The sequence below is a fragment of the Prinia subflava genome, chromosome 1, assembly GCF_021018805.1.
Source record: "Prinia subflava isolate CZ2003 ecotype Zambia chromosome 1, Cam_Psub_1.2, whole genome shotgun sequence".
NCBI classification, from domain to species: domain Eukaryota; kingdom Metazoa; phylum Chordata; class Aves; order Passeriformes; family Cisticolidae; genus Prinia; species Prinia subflava.
In genome coordinates this window covers 60,270-73,200 of record NC_086247.1, presented here as the reverse complement: position 1 = coordinate 73,200, position 12,931 = coordinate 60,270, and the positions used below count along the sequence as shown (strand labels likewise).

At 47.7% G+C, this 12,931-nt stretch overlaps 1 protein-coding gene across 1 annotated transcript; it reads right to left on the bottom strand.

The window, feature by feature from the left end:
* Positions 1-273: 273 nt before the first annotated feature.
* LOC134561540 (antigen-presenting glycoprotein CD1d-like) lies at positions 274-1,843 on the bottom strand (the record flags this gene model as incomplete). Its single annotated transcript, XM_063418658.1, has 4 exons — positions 1,765-1,843; positions 1,192-1,449; positions 752-1,033; positions 274-656 (listed from the first exon to the last, which is right to left on the bottom strand). Coding segments are annotated over exons 1-4 (1,002 nt in total), but the record flags the coding sequence as incomplete, so codon positions are not given.
* Positions 1,844-12,931: the final 11,088 nt, after the last annotated feature.

Genomic DNA, 12,931 nt, shown 5'->3' with positions numbered 1-12,931 from the left:
TCTGAAATGAGAGAAGGACAGCTGGATGCTCCATGGCAGAGACCTTGTGGGAGTGCAGACAGCATCTGTCAAGGCCAAAGCCAGAGCTTTGCTGCTCGGTGCAGAAATCCCCTGGGTGTTTCCTCCCCTCCTCTCTCACTGCTGCTCCATGGGGCAGGGAGGGACTCACCTTTGTCTCCACACCCAAAGCACCACCACGGCAGCCATGGCCACGGCTGCAAGCAGCCCGGCCACGAGCCCTGTGATCAGCACCACTTCGGAGTTCCCTGGGAAACATAAGGAGGAGCTGCCATGAACTTTCTGGGTTTTGCTCCATCGTGTGGGGCAGGGTGGCTCAGGACCCCCATCTCCTCCCCGAGGGTGACACCTACCCCATGGGATGAGGAGGCTGCGGGTGCCCAGGCTGTGGTGGCGCACACGGCAGACGTAGCTGTGCCCGTCCCGGGGGGCCACGGCCAGGATGCTGCGGAGCTGGTAGGTGAGGTCAGCGTTGGGCAGGATGGGGCTGGTGTTGAGCGCCGGCCCCGGAGGCACCTCCTGGCCATCCCGCAGCCAGGCCACGCTGATGGGACGCGGGTAGAAGCCAGTGACGTGGCAAACGAGCAGCAGCTGGCCTAGGCTGGGGCCGCGGGCGAAGACCGTGGCCACAGGCAGCTCTGGGGAATGGGAGCAGAGGGGTGGGGCAGGCCCCAGGGGGGCACGGCTGGGCCCCGGTGTGGGGGTGGCTGTTGCAGGGTCAGGGTGGTCTCACCTTGTCTCTCCAGAGCTGCCCTCCCATACTGCAGGAACATCTTCATGTCATCGACACAAGTATCATTGAGGATCATTTCCACTATGTCCCTCACAGCAGTGTAGTTCTGAAGAAATGCCTTGACATGCTGTGACAACGTGGTGTTCTGGGAGAAAGTCCAGGTGGGATTATTTGTGTCAAAGCTGAGGAAATCCTGACCATTGTATCCCACGTAGGCAAAGGCCTGGGAGGTTCTGTTGGGGTACAGTATGCAGCCTCCCATGCACTGAATCACAAAGGGGTCTGGTGGAGCAGAGAGGAGACAGAGGTTGCATGAGGGGCTGGGACTGCCTTCCTGCAGCCATGGTCAGTGTCTCCTATACAGCACCAGCACTGTCAGATCCTTCCCCACCTCCCAGCTGCTTTTCAGAAAGGGGATGCAGTGAAGACTGGGTACTCACAGGGGACATCCCTTTGCATGGCCCTTTCATTGACCAAATGCTTGAACTCCTGCAAATAGACCTTAACCAGGTTTTCAGTGGTGTCCCAGTGAGCTCGTGGCAGGGCTGAGTGCACCCAGGGCTGGCAGAAGTGGATGGACCATGTGCGTTTATCAAGAGAACCAAGTTTGATGTCTTCTAGCAGAGCCAGCCCCTCCATGTCCACAAATGAGGTGTTCTGGAAGGTGGAGGTCTGGAGCAGCCGGAGAGTGAAGGTCCCTACATGAGACAAGGCTTGACAGGGAGGAGATGGGACTGGGAGAAGAGGGCTGAGGAAAGTGGAGGAGCTGAGGGATGGGTCCTTGAGGTTGCAGGGATCCCTGGGCCCCCCATAAGCCCCTTTCAGCCTTTGCAGCCCCAGTTCCCATCCCCTGCTCCCACCTGGGGTGGCTGCATCCCTGCTGAGGAGGAGGTGTGGAGCCAGGGGACAAGGAGGAGTGAGGAAGCAGTGCCCAGGGTGGGTGGGGAGCAGGAAGCCTCTCTCCTATGGAGTCCCATGGAGGTAGATGTGTATGAGCCAGGGGTCCCACTTACCCTCCAGGTCTGCCCATGTCCCAGAGAGGAGGACGAGGTAGAGGAGGAGGGAGAGCAAGCAGCAGCAAGGGGACTGCATAGTTCCAGCAGGGAGGCCCCGAGTGTGCAGCAGTGGGTGCAGCAGCAGCAAGAACAGACTGCTGGGAGATGTGGCTGCAGTTGTCTCCTCAGGCTGGCTCTGCCTGGGCAGCACTGCTGGTGCCAATGGCCCTGGCAGCCAATGGGGCTGGCACTGAGGTTTAGGGGAGGGCTCTGAGGTTCCCACAAGGAGTGAGCTGTGGCATCCTGAGTTTCCCTGTGAGTGCTGGGGAATTTGATTGTGAGCAAGGTCATTTCATTGCATGCAGGAGCGGTCCCTCATGGCTGCAGCAGCAGCACCTTGACAATCAGGGTGATGTGGGTGAACTGAGTCCTCTGTTCTACCCCGTCAGGTGGACGTGTCACTTGGCCATGTGCTGCATCCATTGCCCTGGCAGGAATGTCGCTTGCTTGTGCCTGGCATACCTGGCCCTACGTAGAACACACATTGCCACCTGCTCTGAGCTGCCAGCTGGGTTCATAACAACACGGCTGTTTTTCCCCCAGGGCAGGAAAGCCCTATTCCCACCACAGGGCCTCATGCCTGGCCTCTCTGTGCCCCCAGGCTGTGCACTGGTCCCATGCCTCTTTCTCACCTCCCAGCCATCCCACAGCCAGGCCACTCTGATGGGCCACAGGTACATGAGCCAGTGATGTGGCAAGCCTGCAGGAGAGCTGGGCCATGGCCTTGGAAAGTTCTGAGGGGCAAGACAGTGAAGGAGAAAAGCTGATGGTAATATCCCTTGACCCCTCAGCACTGCTGGTATCATCCTGGGGAAGGGACTTCCCAGAGCTGAGGTGATGAGCACTTCCAGCCCAGACCACAGCTGTGGGGTCAGGGATGGCTGCAGGAACAGCTGGAGGGAGCAGTCCTCCAGGAGCTCTTCTTGGGGTGCAAGAAGTGAAGGGACTAGAGCAGCTATAGCATGGTGGTCCCCAAGAGGAAAGATGGGCTGCAGGGCCTGGAAAGGGCTGTTTCCCTCTGACAGTCATCAGACTCCTGGAGCAGTGGCAGTTGGCTGGACAGGATCTTCAAGCTGGGATGGGACCCCACCATCAAGCCCATTCCAGGGAGCTGCACTGGAATATGCAGCTTTCCCCTTTCCACAAAGCTCTATCCATGCCATGGGGCCTGGGAGCTGCCTCTCTGCTTACCTGCACCCCACCGTGTAGGGGAGCCTGAACTCTGCCCTAAACACCCCCACAGGGGAGGGCCTGGGGATCAGCTGCAGCCTGGCACCTCCCCTTTCCTTCCCACCAGCTTTGGTGATGAACCCAGTCCCCCTCTCCAAGAGGCCCCTGTGCATGGAGCAGAAATGGTGGGAGCCATCCCCCTGCTCTGTTCAAACTGGCAGCAGTGTCCAGTGCTGGAGGGACAATGTGGGGACCAGAGCCAGCCTCACCCCACAATGTCCTGTATCCACTGCTCCTCCCTCCTGCAGTTTCTCTCCCCTTTTCCTGGCAGTGCCCATGTTGAGGGCAAAGGCAGAGCTGAAACCACAGCCTTGGGCAAGCCTGAGGTGGGGTGCCCTGGTAACAACCAAACACAACAGGGGCAGAGCTATCCATGTATCAAGGTACGTGACCCTTCCAAGCACAGCTGGGACCAGGTGTCACCGCTCCATGTCACCATTTCTGGTGTCTCCAGCTGTAGGGACATGGGGAAGGCCCACATGGAGCTGCTGCAGGCTGAGCTCCAGTACCCCATGACACTGAGTCACACATGGGACAAAGGGACACCAAACCCCTTCCTTTCCATGGAGCTGTCCCAGAGAGAAGTAGGGTTGCTGTGGTGGCCTGGCAGGCCCAGAAATGACATCAGCTTCCCCAGCAGCATGACACAGGGGATGTCCAGCTATGCCACCACAAGGTCCACATCCCTCCCTCTAGTCCTAGACCCGGAGGAGAGTGTTTGGCTGTCAGGATGGCAAAGCGCAGCCATGGGGCAGCCAGGGAGGGAAGAGACAAGGGGGCTTTTGGCTCTGCAGTCCTGTGAGGTGATCACTTGTCCCCATGGCCTCCCCGGAGACGACTGCTGGTCACTTTGTGCTGAGCAGCTGAGAGGCCATTCACAGCCCTCTGTCCTGTGCAGGTGCATGTGACGAAACTCAACATGCAGTCCCCTGGAGGTCAAGATGAGGTTCAGGGTTCACAATCCTCTTATATCTACTCTCATGTCATTACTGGTGGAAATAAGTAAGCAGAATAGATACAGAATTGCTAAATCCCACAAACTCCACAGGAACAAAGACAAACCCTAGGTGGTACTCCCCCCTTTCAAGATGGCATCTGCCATGGGCAGCCCTGTTTAGGGAGACAAAGGGAAAACAGAGTCAGCCTTCCTCCCTACTCCTCTCTGCATCAGCAAAGGCAGCAAAGGCAGCAAAGGCAGCTGGCCCATTCCGGCAGGTGATACTCAGCTAACAGCTAGAACCCATGGAGGGATTCTGCCTTCATTGTGGCAGAGAACAGCAAGGCAAGGCAAAGCAGAGCAGCTGGGCTGGGGTGATTTGATGCCTTCTTGCCTCAGCTGGGCACTGCTGGCAAGCTGTGGGCAACTCAGACTGGAGCAAGGCCACTCTTCTTTCTGGCACACTGCTGCTGGCAGGCACTCCTGGAATTTGCATTGAGGCAGAGCAAGATGCAAAAGAGGAACAAAACTGGGGGCAGGACGGGAACCAACAGAAAAACCCAAAGCAAAGCTTCTGCCTTGAGCAAAGACCACAAGGTAAGAGGGGTCTGCCTGAGAGACCCCTGACTTTGCAAAGGAACCCCAGAAACCCCTGTCCCTTGAGTGTCAACTTCCAGCCATGGCACTGGATCTTAAAAAGATAATAACAGTTTTGGGCACAGATAGATATGGACTATGTTGTAAATGAAAAGGTCCCCAAAACATCCAAGTTAAATCTAGCAGCAACTTTTAATTGAAATGAATATACTTAAATAAAAGGTTACATTTAAATAAAAATGTATTCCATTCTTTATAAAAGTAATTTGGCAGTGAATGGGTCCAATCCGATAAAGCACGAGCAAAAGGCAGGCGCCCGGGTACATGTGCAGGGTTTAAGACCCTACTCCATGTACGAATCAAAGCTTATTCCATCTATAGTTTTATACTATAGTTAACACCCCATCTCCTCTCATCTTCAAGGGTTTCCTCTCAGTTTCAATTCTTGAAGTCTGCGTCACTTTCTTCATCGCGCATGCTCCAGGTGTTTCATGAGGGTCGTCTGACTCCTTGTGGTGGTCGCAGGTGATGAAGACTACTCCTCTTCCTCGTGTGTCCTTTGTATGACCTTGCAAGTTATATATGTGTACCTAAATAGTTAATTTCCATTATAACAAAAAAAGAAATGAAAATCTGGACATCTGGGCTTATCTCAGTTTTCGTGGACTCTTCTCAATCTCTTTTTAGCATCTTCAAGGACACTACTCCCTAACTGTCCTTGGTCTTATGTCCTGTTTTCTCATGGTATTTTGCCAAGGAAAAAGGGGGGCTCTTCTAACACTACGTCTTTATCTGAAGTTAGTTTTACTAATTTTGCTAATATTGATTAAATATAAAATTACAATTCTATTGATTATATATATAAAGTTACAATTTAGCATGAACCATACTCATTTATTACAACTACAATAACATCCTGGGTTACCCAGGACACTTGCTCATTGGAAGTAGACCAATTTGGCTTTCTTCTTGCCTTTTCCCAGGCTCAGCATCCCCTCAGACTTCTCTCCTCCTGCTCATTACAGCTGCAAGGCACACTTGATGCCACTAGCCAAGTGCAGGGTACAGGGCACAGTGTGGCCTCTTGCTTTGCCTGTGCTCCCACCCAGCTTCTCTGCAGATTGCAGCCCCTTCAGGGGTGGGAGGGGGTGGCCCTGCTGGCAGGTGACCCCTCATCCTGCTGCCCACTCCCACTCCCTCAGGGGGACAGGGGAGAAAGTCACAAAGGCAAATGTGAGAAAACACTCATGGGTCAAGATACACGCGGTTTAACAAGGGAAAGAAACTCTCTCAGGAAACACTTCACCACATCACACGGTGGCCAAGGCTGGCAGGGAACTCTGGAGGCCACTGGGCTCAAGCCCTTGCTCCAGCAGAATCACCTACAGCCAGCTGCCCAGCTCAGGGGGTGGTTCAAGAATGATAGGTCATTAAAAAAGGATAAGAATGGCAGCAAAAAGCTCCCTGAGTGTAGCCTTGGCATGTCTGAAATCTTCAATTCCAACCTCATCCCATTACATATTGAATATATAAATAATTGCCCAAATTGTAGTGTAGTGGTAATATGGAATGCAAAATATTTATCCATAATTTTGACCTTTTTAATGCTGTGAAGCATAGTACTGGAGTCTAATTCTAGAAACCGCTGCTTCTTTTTCATCTTTGATATAGTTGCAACATTTTATACAGTACATCTCTTTAAGAAAGACCAGAGTTGAAAGATCTTCCCTTTTCCCACAGTGTTAATATGCAGGGACTGATCCTTCGCCATTCACTCAGTGAGATGAAGTCCAGTTCCTATAAGCAGCTGCATGATGGTGCCCCTCAGCATTGGTAAAGACATGATGTAGAGAATAATTCAGCAGCTGCAGAACAATTTTGAATTGATTTGCACTCTCCTTTGGCTTAAATAAAAAGCAAAATAAGCTTAGTGGGTCAGGAAGTAAATTGATGCATTGATTTCATGCACAAGCAGGAAATTAGTAACCACGGGGAAATGACGTTCAAGCAAGCAGATAACACCGTGGAAAACACAGCTTCACTAACAGCTCTAACCTTCACTAACAACACAGCCCAGCATTCTGGGTGCATCTCAGCAACAAGGGCTGCATCCTGTTTGAACTGCTCTTGCAGAATAGCAAATGGGAGCTCTAAGTTGGTTCTACAGTAGAACAGCATCCTCGGGAATCCTACTGCACTACTGCCAGATAAAGTGACCTCAAAAGCTGAAATCCAATTTATTTTTTTGTTTAAATTAAGTGTCTTAGCACTGCTGTGCTTCCTGATATCCCCTGGTCATACCTGGAGCACTGTATGTAGCTCCCCGTCTTAACCATACTAGAGAAAATGCTGAGGGGGAAGGCTGGCAGGTGTTCATCAAGTCTAACCCACAGCCACCTTTAAGGTGTATGCCTGTCTTTCCAATATTTTCATGTCCAAGAACACCAATACATTTTATACACTATGTTCTTGTGCTCAATATTCCATTGATAGGAATAAACAAGGAAAAAATTGGTTCCATTCTCCTTCTCTAAGAAAATTATCATGTGGTTTCTTGCAGCTGTACTATGTAGAACTGAGATATTTCATATGTGCCATACAAAACTATTCAAATTAATGCTTAAGATGCTTAAGCACTTAGACATTTTATTCTGTTTTGTATTTCAAAACAATTCCAGTAAATAACTTACATTTTTGGTTTATATAAAACACACGGTAAACCCTTAAGGTGAGTCTGGGGCACAGGAAGTTGGCCGAGATTGCTTTTTTTGTGACAGTGACATGGCAATGCTCTCTGGTGAGCAATTACAATATCTCTGAGTCCTGGCTGCTTCTGAGGAGAATCTGTGCCAAGGCAGGGAAGGTACTTAGGCATTCTGAATATTTGTTTGTGTATGCTGTGAAAAATGTATTAAATCAACCTGAACGTAATACCTGAAAAACAGTGAATATTGCCAATGTGATAATTTAACGGTGTGATCATATTTTTAATTTAAAAAAAAATGGTTTTCTGTATTTTTAGGGGATTATTATGAATTTCTTCTGGACAGGTAGTAACACCTTGCTCTGCCTCAGTAAGAAAACCCTGTGTTCTTCAGTCAGTTTTGCTTTCATGGGCCTACTGTGTTAGAAAAATAATTTGTTTCAGCTTATTATTAGTTTTCTTTGAATAGCAGATTATGACACATACTTGGTTTGCTGTATATTGCCATTCAAAATATCCTAGTATTAAATATAGATGGTAATATTATTACTGTCACACTATGCTTGTGCAACTGTGGACATCATCAGACCTAAAATAAATACAGAATTTCTGCTCATATTCATTTATGCACTAAAAACTGTAAAGTTTCTCATTTTTGTATGTACAATATTGATTTGTATAGAACTTGATTTTCAAATAAAAATGGATCTATTATATACAAGATTTTAGAATATAAGAAATTTTACAGGAATTGGAACTACAAATGTAACTTTTCTATATATAAATTTTAAAAATAAAAGGCTTGAAAAATGTAAGAAAATAAGATCTATATGAAAGAAATAAAAATAGTGTGTGTTTACTGCTCAGCTCTGCTCACTGCCCCTCATTTTCTCATTCTGGCCCAGGTCCTCCCTGATATTCCTTCCGTGTTACTCTGTCCTTTTATCTGTTTGTGCTTCTTATCTGTTCTGTCCTACTCTCTGTCCTCCATGCCTCTCTCAGGATCCCTCTTCCTTTTTTATTCCGTCGCTCTTTCGTGCTCTGTGGGCCATTGTTTCTCACTGTATCTTTCTGTCCTGTTCCCTATTATATTTTAATAGCAGTGTCGTGCTGCCCGTCCCATTTCTTTTCTTGGTCTCCACTAGGGTGGAGTGGCAGCAGCCCCAGGGAGAGCTGGAAAGATGACGAGGGGCAGCTCCTGCCGAGGCTGCTTTAGGAGGGGTTCCCTCAGCTCCCTTTGGGCTGGAGCTGCCGGAGGAGAGGGGCTTGTGCTCCCTTTGGGCTGGAGCTGCCGGAGGAGAGGGGCTTGTGCTCCCTTTGGGCTGGAGCTGCCGGAGGAGAGGGGCTTGTGCTGGGCTCCGGGGGTGTCTCATGATGGTCAGAGCCTCTCCTTGGCTCTGGGGGAGCACTGGGTGCACTTGGGTGTGGGGCATTGCTTGAAGGAGGTGCTGGGGGCAAACCTTTGTGCTAGACGGGGCAGCAGCAGCTGAGCCAGGGTGGGTTTGTACAGGGAATTTCCTCCTTTCCCTTTTCAATTTTATCTTGCCAATCCCTCCCTGGTGGCCCCAGAAAAAAATGGGGGCTTATGAGGAGAAAGGGAGTTTAAATTAAGGGAATAAGCTCCTCTTTTGTTATTGTGTGTTTAAACTGGGGGGAATTCCCCTTCACCTGGGATTTTAGGGGTATTGATTGAAGGAAAACTTAGCTTTTTCAGGGTGTTAAGGGTATCAGTTGACAGGGAATCCCTGTGTTCTATTTTAAATAGAAGGGAGGAAATGTTGTATTTGGGGTTTGAATTGAGGGTAACTCCCCCATTTTTATCATGCTATGGTTTAAAGTGGCTGCGAAGCCTCGTTGTTGCTCTTTTAAAAGGGTTTGAATTGAGATAAAAATCTCCCTTTTCCCATCATTGGAGAGCTTTATTTGAGGAAACAAGCTCCTTTTCTGTTCTTGTCGGGGATTAACTTGAAGAGGAGAATACATTTATTTGCCGTTCTGTTGGTTTAGGGTGAGGTGAGCGCTCGCTGTTGCCTCAGTTTCAGGGCTTGAACTGAAGCAAAGCTCAGCTTTGGCAGCATTGGAGGGGTTTAAATTGGGCTGTGCTGCTGCGTTTGAGGCGCCTCTGCCCCGGCCCCGAACGCCTCGAGGGGAGCGCTCCCGGCACATTCATTCCCTGGAACGGGAATGTCGCGTTGTGTATGTGGTTTTTATACGACATTACATTATTCGGTGATATGTGGTGTTTTGGTTTATTTTTTGGTATTTATTTCGTGTAACTTGGGTTTGAAGTGAAGATAACTTAATGGATGGATTTGTTTGTATTTGAGGTAGAATTAATTTAATTAGCTTTTTAAAACAGACTTCTGAAACGTATTATTGGGGTTTTGGTTTTGTTTATTGTATGTAAGGGCTCAGATTGGTAAGGCCAGCTGGCATTATGGGCATTATGGGGTTGTTGAGATGGAGGTTTGTTTTTTTGTTGGTTTGTTTTTTTGGTTTTTTTGTGTTTTTGTTTTGTTTTGTTTTGTTTTGTTTTGTTTTGGTTTGGTTTGGTTTGGTTTGGTTTTTGTTTTTGGGGGTTTTTTTTGGTTTTTTTTCCCTCTCTCTACTCTTTTATAGCCCGAGTAGGTGGAAGTTTGGCTGTTGGCAACAAAGAAGTTAACAAATGAAATCTTTTAACAAATGAAAGCTATTTTAACAAATGAAAGCTATTAAGAGGGACAGTAAATAGTAAGTGTCTTCTTTGTGAAGGAAAATTAACTAATTTATGATATACTGCCTTGCTTGCTTCCACAAGAGAAGGCAAAATCAGGGTGCCAGCTCAGCCCATTAAAAATACCACTTAAATCCTAAAGAAAGATTTACTGGAAGAGTTTGTGTATTATAGAAATTGCTAGGTAAATAAAGACAGGCTCCTGTGTCTGTACAACAAGGATTTCTAAGTGGCTTAAACCTGACAGGCTGGACCTTCAGGAGCAACAAAATTCAGCGTATTTCTAAAAAGAGAGCAGAGAATTTCTTGTCTCTTTCTCTTTATTTCACTGAGCCATGCTACTAGTGTATCTTGCAGTCATTTAATTAGTTTGATTAACTAGTCTGATTCTGCAGCATCTCTGAAGCCTTTTCATTTAAGGCTTTCATGAGGTTATTCCTCCTCAGTCTTTCTTTAAACCTCCCTCTTTTTTGTCCAGATCTCTAAATTTCCTTAGTATTAACTGTGCTGGTATAGGAAAGGTAAAAAAAAATTCTTAGCTTATTTTCATGGTGGGTTTTTTTTGTAATTTCCTGATTTTCCTCTTCTGAAAACCTCAAATGCAGGCTACAAGCTGAATGCCCATCCAGCTGGGACATGAGGAGAATGCTAGAGCATCTCAGTGCCACTGGCCATGACAGAATCTATTCTGGCCTGAGGAGGGCAAGGAATGGAGAGGGGATAGGGAGACAGGATGAAGTCCCCACGGCCTCCTTGCTTCTCTGGCCCCAAGCATGGCAGCAGGGATGCACCCCAGGGACGTGGCCAAGGAGCCATGTGCCACTGACAGTGTGTGGGGTGGCTTTCTCTCTGTAGCAGCTTTATTGGCTTTTAAGAGATATAAGCAGTGAGTCAGTGACAGATCCTGCTGTTAGCATCCCACCCAGGCTGCCAAATTTCCCCAGAGAGGGGAAGGGAGGGAGCTACATCCGTGCTGCCTTTATACAGCCAGTACACATGAAGGACGATTTTGCTCACCAGACACAGCTCCCCATATCCATTTGAAACAAGAAATCAAGTAGAAAATGCACAGGGATCTTGCAAAAAGACATGTCCCATCAGTAATATCCTTGTTCAACCAGAGAATCCCAGATGGGTTTGGGTTGGAAGGGGCAACAAAGTCCATCTTGTTCCAACCCTCCTGCCTTGGGATCTTCCACTGTCCCAGGGTGCTCCGAGCCCAGTCCAACCTGGCCTTGCACACTTCCAGACATGGGCCAGACAGGTGCTCAGGGCAACCTGCATTGGGCCCCTCCACCCTCACAGGGAGGAATTTCTTCCCAATGTCACATCTAACCGTGCCCTCTGGCAGTCAGAAGCCACTCCCCTTTGTCCTGTCACTCCATGCCCTTGTCCAAAGTCCTTCTCCATCTCTCTTGGAGTACAGTTAGGCACTGGAAAGTGCTAAAAGGTTTCACTGGATCCTTCTCTATGTCTAAGCAGGATGCACGAAGGATGATGCCAAAGATGATTTCATTCCTGTCCGTTTCACTCTGCACCCCAATTCCATTCTTTTGCCATGGCATTATGAGACCTTCATTTATTCTGATTTATGGGCTGCTGGCTCCATCCTTGAGCCAGGTGCTGCTGTCACATCATCAACACCTCTTAGTGTAGCACCTGTGATCCTCATGCGACCATGATCCAACCAGAGCAATCCATTGGGAAGAAGAACAAGCTGTCACAGATATGAGACACCTTCTAATAAAATACAGCCAAACCTGACATATTTTTGTTTTAAATACATGGGTTAAAAAGTACCCAAGTATCCAAGAGGAACAAAACCCAGGTGGACAACTAATGTGTATTGAATTTATTGTTCTGCTCATTCAGCATTGTGGAGATATGGAGGATAAAGCTGAAATCCTGAGAAACCTTTATTCTGTCCTAATTGAGAGCCATCACTTTGCTGAATTGAAGACATGAATCTCTTTTTTTCCATCTCATTTTTTCATGTCCCAAACAAATTCTACTGTCTTAGAGACTGGTGAAGTGGTAATTGCTCCAGCTGCACCGTGCAGCCTACTCCAGAGAAAGCTCCATGTCCTCAACTTAGGCACTGATTAGGTGCACCTATATGTTATTGTATTCAACCTTCTCTTGCACAGGAGACAAAATAGCTGGTAGAGAACTGTAGGAGCAAAAGAAATTTCATTTTCATGGATTTGGGAAGGCAAAATATTTTGCAGGATAAGACAAAGGAGGTTATTATTGCTTTTTGCTCCTTTTTCTTTAATGAACAAGAATGTGAAGAAGAGATAAAACATGCAATTACTTGGTTCAGATTCCATTTCAGTCTGTTTTTTCTCACCTAGAAAGAGTCTGATGGACAGACGGTGATTGTTGCTGTGATTTTCACCCAAATATAGCACCCAGCTCATAGCTTTTTGCTTTTTTGTTTTTCTGATATTTCTTTCTTATCTGTTTATTTGTTTCTTTGTTATCTGATATTTCTTTCACATCTTACACAACCAAAACTTTCAGCACTCATTCTTTGCCACCTGCCACTCCTCAGGTCATTCCTGTTCCAGTCTTCATTGATGTGAATATTGGTTGTGCCATCTAAGGGCTCTCCTCCACATTAAATCTAATCCAAGCAGTCATGCCCATGGCCGAAATCCTCCTGATGGTACTGATGAAGAGGCAAGAGGCTTAAAGATTCTCATGTCTTTTTACTGCCCCTGCTGAATGCTGTGCCCATCAAAGTAACTGAATCTTAATTCACATTGGCTGTAACCAGCTCCCTAGGAAAATTCCACAGGTAGATTTCAACCCAGCTCTTCTTTCTTGAGTGATCAAGAAGAGGAGGTTGGAAAAATGCTCACTTGCTGTCCTTCAGTTTTTTCCTTCCCTGCCCTCCTGTACTTCACATCCCCCAGGTTTGTGGATTCTTTGTGGCACCCCA